The sequence below is a fragment of the Dreissena polymorpha genome, chromosome 2 (genome assembly GCF_020536995.1).
Source record: "Dreissena polymorpha isolate Duluth1 chromosome 2, UMN_Dpol_1.0, whole genome shotgun sequence".
NCBI classification, from domain to species: domain Eukaryota; kingdom Metazoa; phylum Mollusca; class Bivalvia; order Myida; family Dreissenidae; genus Dreissena; species Dreissena polymorpha.
The window spans coordinates 43,529,394-43,543,513 of record NC_068356.1 but is presented as its reverse complement, the minus strand read 5'-3'; the positions used below and the strand labels follow the sequence as shown (position 1 = coordinate 43,543,513).

Here is a 14,120-nt window from a genome sequence, read left to right as displayed (position 1 = left end):
GTTGCAAGTAATTACTGTGTGAATTTGTTCCTGGTTGTTTGCAAGTACTTACTGTGTTACGTTGTTCCTGGTTGGTTACAAAAACCTATTTCAAAAAAGAGCGAAGCGGCATACAAATTGTTCGTACCTAGGAATAAACAAAGTAAAACAAGTCTATTGTGTGACAAGCAAGCCTCATTGTGCCCCTATAATGCGCAGTGAGTCGATTTTAATAAAGACCAAGTTTGTTTGTGTTGCTTTGTTGATATAACCTACCTTAAGAAAACACAAACCGTGTTTTATTCGATTGTTAATCAATACACCGATCACTCGTATTAATCAAATAAAAGTGTTTTTTAAACACCAGTAAAAGAAGAAATATGGATAGGCTGTAACATTTTCATTTTAAACTCCTATTTTTTCTGGAGTATGCTAGATTGATCTAAGATCAGTGCCACGGCTGCTTTGAAAAAAAACACACAAATGACGTGTGCTATTTTGGAGTAAAACAGTTTGGTCGCTAAATACGTGATATGTAAACATGTTGCTAAGATAACATTGGAGACTAATTTAAGTATTTTTGTTCATGTACGGTAGCGTCTATAGTTCGCGCTCCCGAGTTATCGATCTTCTGCCTTATAAAGGCCACAAACCAACGCGCTTGGTTATTGGGATATGTCTGAACACACGGAGATGATAGCAGTTATCAGCGCCCTTTACACGATTGGTATCACGTTGCGGCCTTTGTGGATATTTTTCTACAGCGATAGTATTAATAAAATGATATAATGTACTTAATAGTGACATGTGGATATGTCATGTGATTAATATGAATTTCCTTTTAAGAATTAATCTAAATGCACTGATTGTAAGTAGATGTATTTGTAATTTAATCAGTGTATTTATGCACCAACTATCTAATAAGTTATGTCATGAAAGAATATATTTTCAGTGTGTTTGACCACTCACATCCACGCCTTTACTGGAATACAGAGATGTATCAATTGCAAAGGCGACTACGATGATGCCGACTACTCATTTAATTACACAGAAATCGATTGTTATAACACGGCTCGCAATTATTCTACCGTGCACTGGTCTCTAGAGCATGGATGCGAAGCGTTTGAAAATGAACCATATAACACAATGTTTACATCTGATACCACCGGTCGCTGGCAGGCCTGGGCAACGTCGAATCCAGGTAAATGCATACTTTATATTATAAATCATAATTGCAGCCGGCTATATTTAATTATATATAACCTCATTCCGCTTTTACATTTGTGGAATATTCCATTCTGAACGAGCGACATAATTTGATCTGTAACGGAGTATGAAACTATTAAATCTTACTGACAGTAATTTCTAACTGATAGATTTGGCGATGTTTCATAATTTTCACAATGATTGTTATAAAATGCAAGGCTTTTTGATAAATTGCAAATTACAAGTGTGCTTTAAACCATGTAAGTAATTGATAAGATTAAGGAACTATACATTATGTCAGATTTTTTTTTTTAAGTACAACATCAAATCAGGTAATATTAAGCTGCCGTCTTAAAGGTAAACGAAACTGTCACCTGTTTAAATATTTCATTGACTAAACTAAATATGAAGAAGTACGTATGTTTTATTAACTTAAATATGCATGCCCACACATGAACAAGTTAACTAAATCGTGGAAATTGATCTTATTAAACGAATCTTACAAAACATGTTTATTTATTAAGCACAAATGTCTAACAAGAACACGATGACAACAAGACAATTTTAGCCGATTAAAACCGATTTATAAAAAAGTTGATCATGTTGATGAAAATATCAACAATAAGTTATTGACTAAAACACATATGCATTTCTCAAAAGGAATCAACGAAATGAACTAAATATTTTTTATTGAATAGTAAACATGAAAAGATAAAGCGATCAATATTAATAGGCAAGAAGCTTGACGGTGGTATTGAAATGCCTGACTTCGAAGCTTATTCAAAATGTTTAATCATTAAATTGATTACACTGTTATGTCATAACGATGTGGTATATTGGACAATTATTCCAAAGCTATTTTAAAACCAATTTGTAAATGACAGTTTACCTTTAAAACGAATTAAGATTCGTTAAACATTTCCCTGTGCACAAAAGAAAATTCCGCCTTTCCACAAGGCTTTATTAATAAAAACATATAATCAAACAATATAAAACCAAAATCAAAACCCGACGGGTTTATTGATATAAGATCTCAAATATTGAGGTTAACTAACACATTCATTTAAACAATGGAAGTTGCTTGCTGTTCGCTATTTGGATCTAATCAGATAGTAAACATGAATACTTTAAACATATTTTATTTCCTAAAGCATGACATTGATGCAAATTAATACATTTGGTTCATACTCACATAATGAAGAAAGGGTTTGTCGGGGGTCTTTTCCTTGGGGAAGTTTTTAAACGTTATACTGGTGACCAGTAAATTATGTCATTTACAACGTTCAAAGAAGAGAACACAAAACGCAATAAATATATTGATTTATTGATTTAATTAGGGATATGATAGTTCTCGTTCATATTATTATAATGATAATAACTTTAATAGTTAATAATAATAATAATAAAATTATTATTATTATTATTTTTTTACTATTATTATTATTATTGCTATTATTATTATTATTATTATTATTATTATTATTATTATTATAATTATTAATTTATTATTATTATTATTACCATCATCACCATTATTATCATTATTTTAGAAATAACAATAAAATAATAAATGTAAAAACAGTAATAATTATAATGACAAAAATAAAAAATAGTAATAATGATAATAATAATAATAATAATAATAATAATAATAATAATAATAATAATAGTACTAGTAATAATACTACTACTACTAATATTAATAAAGGGAAATAATACTAATGGTAAACAACAGTTATGATGAAAAAATAACGAAAGTAAGAAGTCCTGTCCAGCATGAGAATATTTGTGTGCTAAGTTATAAATCGTCGTGTCTCATTCATATATTTTTTAACTTCATTAAACAATGAATGCGTTGTTTTCATTATTTAATGATGAGGGTTTACCAAAAAGGAGCATTTCACAATTAACAGGATGAAATTATTTTAATATATATTTTGAACCAAGACCTCTGCCTGATTAAAGGTGTTTTTTCACGTTTTGGTAAATTGCATCAGTACAGAAAGTTAAAGCATGTGCCCATTCTATAATAACTGTGTCGATATTGCTTTTTATCGAAAACAACGTAACAGTGCTTTCAGAAATCATGCACAGCACTTGCAGTTTTAAGCTTTAAATCTAACTTTATATATGCAATATATATATACATGTTCTTTTGTCTTTGTTTTTCATTAAAGTCTTTTAATGAAAATGAAAATAACACATGAAATAAAATATTTTAAATGAAAAGTTTCTGCTGCTTTAGATATAGGCTAAAGAACGCAATCACAGAATAATTGTGCTGTATTTTTTTCAACAAGGTGGCCATCCAAAAATAAAAAAGTGATAGTGCCTGTAATGAAAAATGCACGTTCTTCATGACGCATCTTAGGGATCAACAATATCAATAAATTATTAATATTAATAACAGATAAAACTAGTATAAAAGTATCACACGACGTAGAGCTTTGACGATTGACGCTCATTATGTGTTTGATATATACTGTGCTTGACCTCATTTCGTGACCCTTCACTTTACACACATTCTTAATCTAGTTATAAATACGCTAAATCAGCCCTCCGATGCTTTAAAATTAAACGTCCAATTATTTATTAGACGTGTACATTTAACAAAATGCTGTTTGATCAATAGAAAGAATCATTTTACCTCATTTTGTAGAACCAGTAATAAACAAAGCGTAACAAAAACAAACGTTTCGTGCCTTGGAATTAATATTTTGAACAGATTTGTGTTGGATATTCAAACAATAGGCAAACATTTTGTCAATTCAACATGCAATTACGTCTGATTTCTGCATATTTGTTCATATTAATATAAATAAATAAATAAATAAATAAATAAGTTACATAAGCCAGGAATGCCGTTACGCACTATTGTGATGGTAGAAGCCACCCGAAAGAGAAAATGGCGGAAATTGTTGAGGACCAGTTGCGAAGCCACGTGACGTCAATTCCGTCGTTTGTAAGAGACACTATGGACTTCTTAAACAAAATACAAAAATTAAAACAACCTCTTTCGGAAGGTACGCTAATATTCTGTTTAGATGTGAAGGCCCTGTATCCAAGTGTCCCGAGAGATGAGACCCGTGCTGCTGCTATAGAGGCTTTAAACAGGCGAACGGACCCGGAAATTCATACAGAGGACGTCATCGTGATGATGGACACTGTGTTGGAGAACAACACCTTCTCATTCAACGACGAACACTTTATACAGACGGAAGGGACGGCAATTGGCTCACGCCTCGGGCTGAACTATGCATCAACCTACATGGGTGCTTGGGAAGAGGAACTGTTCCGGCGGTGGGAAAAGCAGCCACTCGCATACTTCCGGTTTGTGGAAGATGTGTGGGGCTTATTGACGCATGGTATCGAGGCACTTAAAACTTTCCACACACAAGGAAATGAAATCAACCCTCGCATTAAACTCGAGCTCCGCTATTCTTCGGAAAAACTAGAGTTCCTGGACACGGTGACATCAATACGGAACGGGCGCCTTCAAACCGACCTATATACTAAGCCTACCGATAAACACCTGTACCTACAAAGGGATTCTTCGCACCCAGAGTCAGAGGAGGTTGACTACCGGAAGCACAGACAGGCGATGAAAACACAGCTCGTGAACCGTTGATTTGACGGGGCGTTTGTGGAGAATGAATGATAAAGGTCGACAATAAAAAGAGAGATGACCTTTTACGCGAAAAGACAAACTCGGAGCATAATACAAGGATTCCGCTCGTGATAACGTTTTCGCGCGCACTACCCAACATCGGCCTTATCATCCGTAGACCCCTACACACCTACACACGCTGTACACGTCTGATAGAATGAAGGAAGTGTTCTCTGAGCCACCATTAGTAGACTTCAGAAGGGATTGCAACATGCAAGACATCCTAGTGCACACAAAACACAATCGGATGTTCTTCCGAAAGCCAAATATGAGCGGGCCCTGTGGGGCGCAGAGATGCGCCATTTGCCCGTACATGATGAAGGCGGAATATTTCACAGATCCCAGCGGCAGGAAGCACAGCGTCAGAAACAATGTTGATTGCAAATCATCCAATGTTGTGTACGCGGTCAACTGTCGTCGCTGTCGCAGGTTCGTGGACGTGGGAGAGACCGGCGGAACTCTGTACCAGCGACATCTATTGAATCTGTCGCGTATTCGCACACAGCAGCACCGTGACCCGGTAACTGAACATTTCTACACAGACGGACATTCCATGGATGATTTCCAAATAATGGTACTCGAAAAACTCAGCGGGTTTGACGAGTACCGCAAAACCATGGAGCAATTGTGAAAACAAAGGACATGCCGACCATATGGCATCAACGTGCAAGAAAAAACATTTATAAAAGGGCGCGTAAACAACGTTGACGCCGGAAATGCACGACGTCATTTCCGTTCATAATAAAACATCTGAAAATCAAAAATGGCCGCTGATGAAGACCGTGAGGTCGAAAGCTTCGGCATATATATATATATATATATATATATATATATATATATATATATATATATATATATATATATATATATATATATATATTCATGTATATATCGAAGACATACCGGTATACTAAATATACTCTTTTCCGGCCGATTAATTGTTATATTATACTTTAAGATTATATACCTTAAATTATAAAATAACAATAAATCGGCCGGAAAAGAGTTTGTCCAGTAAACCGGTATGTTAAATACACTTTGTCTTCTATGCAATAACCAAGATTTTGCTGTAACGTCGGAAACATCAGAGGTTTGATCACGGATGTTTTTATTATGTCTATTTTAATGCGATACAAATAAAAAGCGCGGTTCTCTTACTTCAGTTTTCTGACCACATTTCTGTATATTGTTTCAGTTTGTTCGGAGTTCAGCTTACATGAGTACACATCTCGCATGATCACGTAGTTCACGACCGTAACTTTTACCTTCAATTCCTCGCCTGGCCATTGTTTCCGGGAATGACTCGTCGTGCTTCACATTCACGTATACCTCCTACGACTCCTACACCAAGTGTTCTAAGTACGTTTGCCCTGGAAGTTGCCTGCTCGTCCCTTCTCCGGAAGAGTGGGAAATAACTGCTTACCAGCGCGTTTGTATAAGAGGTACGGTGCTGTGTGTTTCTTTACGAAAATATAACCTTAAAGTGTATACCCCCTAGTGTATTTCGGCATAGCTGTTTAACGTCACTTTTGACCTTAGATGACCTTCATTCCTGATAGGTCCGAAATGAATAAACCCGAACTGTGATTTGGCTAATAATACAAAAATCACCATAAACATTGGTAGTCTGGTTCCCAGACTAAAACATTGGATGAACACTATTTGAACTGAAAAATGAATATATTGTAAATAACATGTAAATTACAATATTTAAAAATTGTCATGATCCTCAAAACATCCTCTAAACATTACATCGAAAAGTTTCTCCTTAGTTAACGAAGCAGTATAGCATTGATCACATGTCTGTACAATTAAAAGAATCTATTGTTAACATGCCGTAGCGGCCACACTAAACACTACACAAACAGGCTAGATTGCACTTAACCGGTACGCAGTTGTTTACCACTATCGACAAATCGGGAGTTTGGGGGCGGTAGCCCGCGATACTAAGGAAATATATAGGTGTTTGAAATACATCTGTCTTTGATTTGTTATAATTCATATTTGCGTTTATTAGTGTAAATATGTTTCTTTGTACTTTGTACTTTGTTTTGTTCATTTTTTTTTATAAAGTTATGTTTTTCTGTAAAAAAGTCATATCACTATGATGCTTGCAATATTGAGTCTTTTATGTTTACATTTTGCTAACATCGGTACGCATTATAACACATTATCTTTTATTTCATTCCAACATTATGTTCATAGTTTTTCAGTGGCGAATATGTTTTCTTTTCCTATTGAAACTTATGAACTTACTTGTTCAATTATGAAAACCTAGTCATTACAATACTTATTGACAATAAAACATACAATTTCACCTCTTTTTGTTCTTCATGTTTATACATTAAAATATATGATCTTATTATCACTCACTACCTTCATTAGAGTACATGGTCGCTTCATTCCATCTCCTTTCACTGGTCGCAAACATTACAACATCAACGCTGTATATCTTTTTAAAGATATTTCTTGTTATCAATTCAAGAATAATGATAGGACGGTATATTTATAGTTTTATTTTTCCAAATTACTCCTTTAAATGTTGAGTTATTTGTTATATCGTTATTTATCTTCTGACAAGTACATTCATTAATATGTGTACACACCGGGGTTTATTTTAACTGTCTATGGTGTCTTAGGATGGTGTATTTTCCATCGAAAACATACATTCAAGCCGGGTTCCATAAATAATTTTCTTTATCAAACCCCGCAACGAAGTGCAAGATGTATACTGGATTCTTGTTAAATATGATGATATATTATACGAAAAGTAAATAATATAAACTTGCAGGAATTTTTATTTCTAATAAAAACTTGCACATCAACGTATTTGATCTCCTACGTTGAACATGCGGCGTAGACGAGTTCTCGTCAAAATCTTTATTTCATGTGCTTAATGTTAATTATGTTACTATTTTTTTCATATTTCTTATTTTTTGTCTATATTGTTGCTCTAATAATTGAATTTTCCGTAGATTCGAAATGGTAAAGTGATGAAGAACAAAAAGATATTTATTGCAAAGTTATTATTTTGTTCAGAGTGTGCGCAGTTGGAGAACACATCACAATATGTCGTAACACTAAGAGACGATGGTTTCTTACAAGGGGACATTGCGAATTATACATGTAAACCAGGGTATAGTTATCAAAGCGGAAACCTTACAAGGTATTCAATGCCAAATGTGGGTGGGATCTCATGTCTTTGTATTACATATATTGAGCTTTTTGCCGTAGTGAATAGTGTTTATGCGTGTTATTCAAACCGTAGTCCACTTTTCGAATACAAACGTAAAATATGAAGCTTTAAATGTTATATTTTCTTTTTCAAAATCTCTGCGACAAAACATTTAAGATAACAATGTTCTTATAGGATATGCCAGGACAATAACAGTTGGTCAGGTATCGCCCCAACTTGCGTTGCTGATTGTGGACTGCCGACAACGATTATGAACGGCTCCTACACTTTGTCTCAAGGAACCATACTTGGCAGCGCAGCTACATACATGTGTCAAGCAGGGTTCAAGCTAGTAAATTTAGCTTCCAATCTGACATGCGGTTCGAGTTCTCAGTGGATCGGTACACAGCCAGAATGTAAGATAATTGAGTGCGGCCAGCCTTCAGATGTGAAAAATGGATCATACAATCTTTCATCCGGTACTCACTACGGTAGCATTGGAACGGCGACGTGCGTCGCAGGGTACGAGATCCATGGATCTGCAAATATCATGTGTGATATTAATGGCGATTCGAACGGTTCTTTTCCCGACTGTACTCCTTGTGTGTTTTCTTAAAAACAAGCTATTTTCTTTTTTTATTGATTTATTCAGTACACTATTTGCCCTATCAAGACCTTTATGGCAAGGTTATTTTTTTTCAGGTTGCGTGCCGTTGATGAACACATCGCAATACGCCGTAACAATAACAGGTGGTATTCCACAAGGGGCAATCGCGATTTACACGTGCAACCTTGGACATATCTATCACAGCGGGAACCTAACACGGTATATACAATCTGATGTTTTCGAAATCCTATAGGTTCATGTCATTATATAATTTAAGTTCAGAGCTCAATACGTCTTATTTGCGAACGTGTTTAGTATATACATGTCGGTCATGGAAGCTGTGGTACTCATTTCTTGTAGTAACAATATATATAGAAAGTTTTCATTAAACTTAAAAAAAATTATGTATATTTACAAGCACTTAAACTGTTCTTCCAGGATATGCACCAATAACAGTTGGTCAGGTATTGCCCCAAATTGCGTTGTTGATTGTGGACCACCTATACAGATTATGAACGGCTCCTACACTTTGTCTCAGGGAACCACATTACACAGCACAGCGACTTACCAGTGTCAAGCCGGGTTCCAGCTAGCCAATGGGAATTCCAATCTGACATGCGGTTCGAGTTCTCAGTGGATCGGTACACAGCCAGAATGTGAGATAATTGAGTGCGGCCAGCCTTCAGATGTGAAAAATGGATCATACAATCTTTCGTCCGGAACTCACTACGGTAGCATTGGAACATCGACGTGCGTCGCAGGGTACGAGATCCATGGAACTGCAAATATCATGTGTGATATTAATGGCGATTGGAACGGTTCTTTTCCCGACTGTACTCCAGTTGATTGTGGATCGGCGCAAAACATTGAAAACGAAAATGTCACTTCAACCGGAACAACATTTGGGCATACTGCAACCTATAACTGTGTGTCGGGCTTTGAATTAGTTGGACCAAACCTGTTGACATGCAATGCGTCGTCCGAATGGGAACCATATGAACCAAATTGCGTTGCTGATTGTGGACCACCAACACAGATTATGAACGGCTCCTACACTTTGTCTCAGGGAACCACATTAAGCAGCACATCGACTTACCAGTGTCAAGCAGGGTTCCAGCTAGCCAATTGGAATTCCACTCTGATATGCGATGAGAATTCTCAATGGATCGGTTCACAACCAGAATGTGAAATAATTGAGTGCGGCCAACCTCCCAATGTGAAAAATGGATCATTTAGTCTTTCGTCCGGAACTCAGTACGGTAGCATTGCAACGGCGTCGTGCGTCGAAGGGTACGAGATCCACGAAACTGCAAATATCATGTGTGGTGATAATGGCAATTGGAACGGATCTCTTTCCGACTGCGCTCCAGTTGATTGTGGATCGGCGCAAAACATTTTAAACGGACATGTCGCTTCAACAGGAACAACCTTTGGATATACTGCAACCTATTACTGTATTACAGGCTTTGTATTAGCTGGACCTAACCTGGTGAAATGCAATGCGTCGGCCGAATGGGAACCATATGTACCAAGTTGCCAAGGCACGTATCAATAAGCTAATCATTAATAATTTAACTATTATACCAAATGCATTTTATTTTATTTTTTTAATCTCTTGTCATTAACATGTTAATGGTGTTAATAATATTTTGATATTCGATATTGTCTTTACTTTGCAAGACGTGCGTTTCGTAAAGAACTTCTATACTCCTCTTATTTGAATTAACTAGGTTATATGTTTAGCTTTTAGTTAAGAATACCAGTATTGAAAGCGTTCCCAAGAATCTCTACATTATGCCGTGCATTTGTTACAACAAGACGTTCACTGGACTGACGGAGGAGCAGATAATAGCTCAGTTGATACAGAACATGTCCATAGACACGCGCAACACCAGCATGGCGCTCAACAAGCTACGCTGCAGGCAAGATGACCGACCTTTCTGTGTTATAACCGGTTACATTACTATCGGAGTCATCGGCGGGATGTTTCTACTGTTGGTTCTCTCAGATGTCCCCAGGCTTATCCACGATTTTCGATTCTATTTTTAATAAAATAAAACGAAACACTGCATAATATAATTACACCATATAAATGCGTACTTGTCCCAAAGTAATCCACGTGATAATGAGTAAACATGTTAAGTGTATTAATATATTTAATGGCACAGCCAGCTTTAGTGATCCTAACCAAGCAGTTTGGCTACAGGCTTTACGAAACAGTTGCGAAGTAGATGGTTTAATAATGATATGATAGTTTGAAAACAATTATTTGTACATTCCGTTAATTATATTGGCGATTATGCATGTGAGTTTCTTTTTTATTGTGTATTTCTTAATATTCTCCGTGCATTCCATGTCAGTTACATAGACGAATGTGCGTGTGTGTTTCTTTTTATTGTGTGTTTCTTAAAATAATTTGATCATTCCGAGTTAATTGCATAGGCGAAATGTTTGGCTTGTGTTTTTTTTTAATTTTTTTTTGTCCAAATATTTTAATAGCCTCTTCTAATGTGGAATGTGGATGTCTTAGAAAAAGAAGTAATACAATAACACAGGAAAATCTTTTTCTCAATGAAAGATAATCTTGTTACGATTGGAGCATCCTTTTAAATATAAAGGAACTGCGATAAACTGTTGTGCACCTCTGTGTATGTAAGCTAGAAGAGTTGTTCCACACCAATCAGCAAGAATATGTCGACTAAACACTGGTTATAAAAATAGACATGCACAACACCAGCATGGCGATCTGCAAGCTAGGATGCCGGCAAGATGACCGACCTTTCTGTGTTACAACCGGTTACATTGCTATCGGAGTCATCGGCGGAATGTTTCTACTTGTGGTTCTCTCAGATTTCCCGAGACTTATCCACGACTTTAGATTCTATTTTTAATTACATAACTTAAAAAAAACTACACCATATAAAAACAGCAGATTAATGCAGTACTTGTCCCAAAGTAAGCCACGTTATAATTAATAAACATGTTAAGTGTATGAATATATTTAAGGGCACAGCCAGCTTTAGTGATCCTTACCAAGCAGTTTGGCTACAGGCTTTATGACATTATTCATGTAAAAAAATTATCAAATGAAACGGAAATATGTCTGACCCGCATAAACGTGATCTGCAGGAAAACACTATAAAATATAAGAAAACGGTTTCATTTGAAACGTTTTGAATCATATTACTAAAAGTATAAACCTACGGACTTACATAGATGATTAAATATTTGTTCATGACATTTACGAAACAGCTCCGAAGTAGATGGTTTTATAATGATATGTTTTTGAATAAAATTCTTTGTACGTTCCGTTAATTATATTGACGAATGTGCATGTGCGTTTCTTTTTGCTTGTATATTTCTTACAATTTTCTGTGCATTCCATGTCAGTTACATAGAAGAATTTGCGGGTGTATTTCTTTTTATTGTGTGTTTATTGTGTGTTTCTTGCTTACTCTGAACATTTCGAGTTAATTACATAGGCGAATGTGTTTTGCTTGTTTTTTTATATATCTTTTTTGTCCAAATATTTAAATAGCCTCTTCTTATGCGGATGTCTTAGAAAAAGAAGTAATACAATAAAACAGGAAAACTCTTTTTTTAAATGAAGGATAATCTTGTAACGATAGAAGACTCCTTAAACTAACAAAGGAACTACGTTTAACTGCTGTGCACTTTTGTTCATGTAAACAAGAAGAGTTGCTCCTGACCAATCAGCAAGAATATGTCGACTTACCAGTGGTTATCACAGCCGTCGCAAATAAAATTGTGCAGGTCTAAAAAAACTAGAAGTTTAATCAACGTTCTCTTCAATATGGAATAATGTTTTTTCAATTGTTGCATAAATATGTTTGTATCAATTTGCATTGATCTTGGGTTTTTAATAAAGGCGTAGATTTAACCAATATTGACTCGTTGTTATTAATATATACATATTGTTTTGTATACTTACGATGTTTTTATAAAACTGTTAAGGATACATACAATACATTGTAAAGACCATGGTATTCGACTACAATTCTGTGCCTGTTAAACACGTGCCGGCATGCAAAATTGGTTGAGTGGTCATTACAAATCTGGGGATCGTGGGTATGATCCCCAGCCCGGCAACATAACTTATGTACTTTTGGTTTTTAAATACTTTCTACGGTCCCTCTCCTTCTACCTCTGTAACGTGTAAGGTAGCTTTCGGGTACTTGCATAAGTATGTGCACTAAGCACTGGTTTTGGATCAATAATTTGTCTTCATCAATTTAAAGTCAAGTTTATTAGAAAAGTCTTCACTAATTTATATTTTTCACTCACCAGTTTCACGTGCAGCATACATTTTTTAAGTTTTAAATATTGTTGTTTTATTGCTCTCGATGCGAACGAAATCAAAACTTTCGACACTTGATGCAACGATAATCAGCAGTAATAATTATATAACCGCCAACTCTTCATATCACTTCGTCTGATAAAAGTAGTAGTAGTAGTAGAAGTAGTAGTAGTAGTAGTAGTAGTAGTAGCAGTAGTAGTAGTAGTAGTAGTAGTAGTAGTAGTAGTAGTAGTAGTAGTAGTAGTAGTAGTAGTAGTAGTAGTAGTAGTAGTAGTAGTAGTAGTAGTAGTAGTAGTAGTTATAGTTGTAGAAGTAGTAGTACACGTAGTAGTCGTATTAGTAGTAGAAGTAGTAGTAGTAGTAGTAGTAGAAGAAGAAGTAGTAGTAGTAGTAGTAGTAGTAGTAGTAGTAGTAGTAGTAGTAGTAGTAGTTGAAGAAGTAGTAGTAGTTGTTGTAGTTTTAGTAGTTTTAGTAGTAGAAGTGGTAGTAGCAGTAGTAGTAGTAGTATTAATAGTAGTAGTATTAGTAGTAGTAGTAGTAGTAGTAGTAGTAGTAGTAGTAGTAGTAGTAGTAGAAGTAGTAGTAGCAGAAGTAGTAGTAGTAGTAGAAGTATAAGTAGAAGTAGTAGTAGTAGAAGTAGTAGTAGTAGTAGTAGTAGTAGTAGTAGTAGTAGTAGTAGTAGTAGTAGTAGTAGTAGTAGTAGTAGTAGTAGTAGTAGTAGTAGTAGTAGTAGTAGTAGTAGTAAAACTAGTAATATAAATAGTAGACGAAAAATAATTACTCGTAGTAGTAGTAGTGGTATTGTTATTATTATTATTATTCTTCTTATTATTATTATTATTATTGTTATTATTATTTTTTTTTTTTAATTATTATTATTATTACTATTATTATTATTATTATTAGTAGTAGTAGTAGTAGTAGTAGTACTAGTAGAAGTAGTAGTAGTAGTAGTAGTAGTAGTAGTAGTAGTAGTAGTAGTAGTAGTAGTAGAAGTTGAAGAAGTAGTAGCAGTAGTAGTAGTAGTAGTATTATAGTAGTACTAGTAATAGTAGAAGTAGTTTGAGTACAAGTAGTAGTAGAAGTATTAGTAGTATTAGTATTAGTAGTAGTAGTTTTAGTAGAAGTAGTAGAAGTAGTAGTAGTAGTAGAAGAAGTAGTAGTAGTT

At 35.0% G+C, this 14,120-nt stretch overlaps 1 protein-coding gene across 3 annotated transcripts; it reads left to right on the top strand.

The window, feature by feature from the left end:
* Positions 1–5,608: 5,608 nt before the first annotated feature.
* On the top strand, positions 5,609–12,539 carry LOC127866816 (sushi, von Willebrand factor type A, EGF and pentraxin domain-containing protein 1-like). 3 transcript variants are annotated; one of them, XM_052407635.1, is made up of 8 exons: positions 5,609–5,639; positions 5,914–5,942; positions 6,048–6,294; positions 7,892–8,018; positions 8,223–8,549; positions 8,730–8,853; positions 9,173–10,175; positions 10,385–12,539. In XM_052407635.1, exons 5-8 carry the CDS (start codon positions 8,299–8,301, stop codon positions 10,681–10,683), a joined length of 1,677 nt encoding a protein of 558 aa, XP_052263595.1. In that variant the 5' UTR covers positions 5,609–5,639; positions 5,914–5,942; positions 6,048–6,294; positions 7,892–8,018; positions 8,223–8,298; the 3' UTR covers positions 10,684–12,539. The 3 variants fall into 3 exon arrangements, with proteins under 3 accessions (XP_052263595.1, XP_052263596.1, XP_052263598.1); XM_052407636.1 differs by lacking the exons at positions 5,609–5,639; positions 7,892–8,018 and having other exon boundaries at positions 5,790–5,942; XM_052407638.1 differs by lacking the exons at positions 5,609–5,639; positions 7,892–8,018; positions 8,223–8,549 and having other exon boundaries at positions 5,791–5,942; positions 9,073–10,175.
* Positions 12,540–14,120: the final 1,581 nt, after the last annotated feature.

What these genes read in the sequence shown, in the direction of transcription:
- LOC127866816 (XM_052407635.1), top strand. Translation starts at nt 8,299, where the DNA reads ATGAACGGCTCCTACACTTTGTCTCAAGGAACCATACTTGGCAGCGCA. An exon ending in ACGGCGACGTGCGTCGCAGG is followed by an intron (nt 8,550 to 8,729) that starts GTACGAGATCCA and finishes ATTTTTTTTCAG; the next exon opens with GTTGCGTGCCGTTGATGAAC. An exon ending in ATATGTACCAAGTTGCCAAG is followed by an intron (nt 10,176 to 10,384) that starts GCACGTATCAAT and finishes TTTAGCTTTTAG; the next exon opens with TTAAGAATACCAGTATTGAA.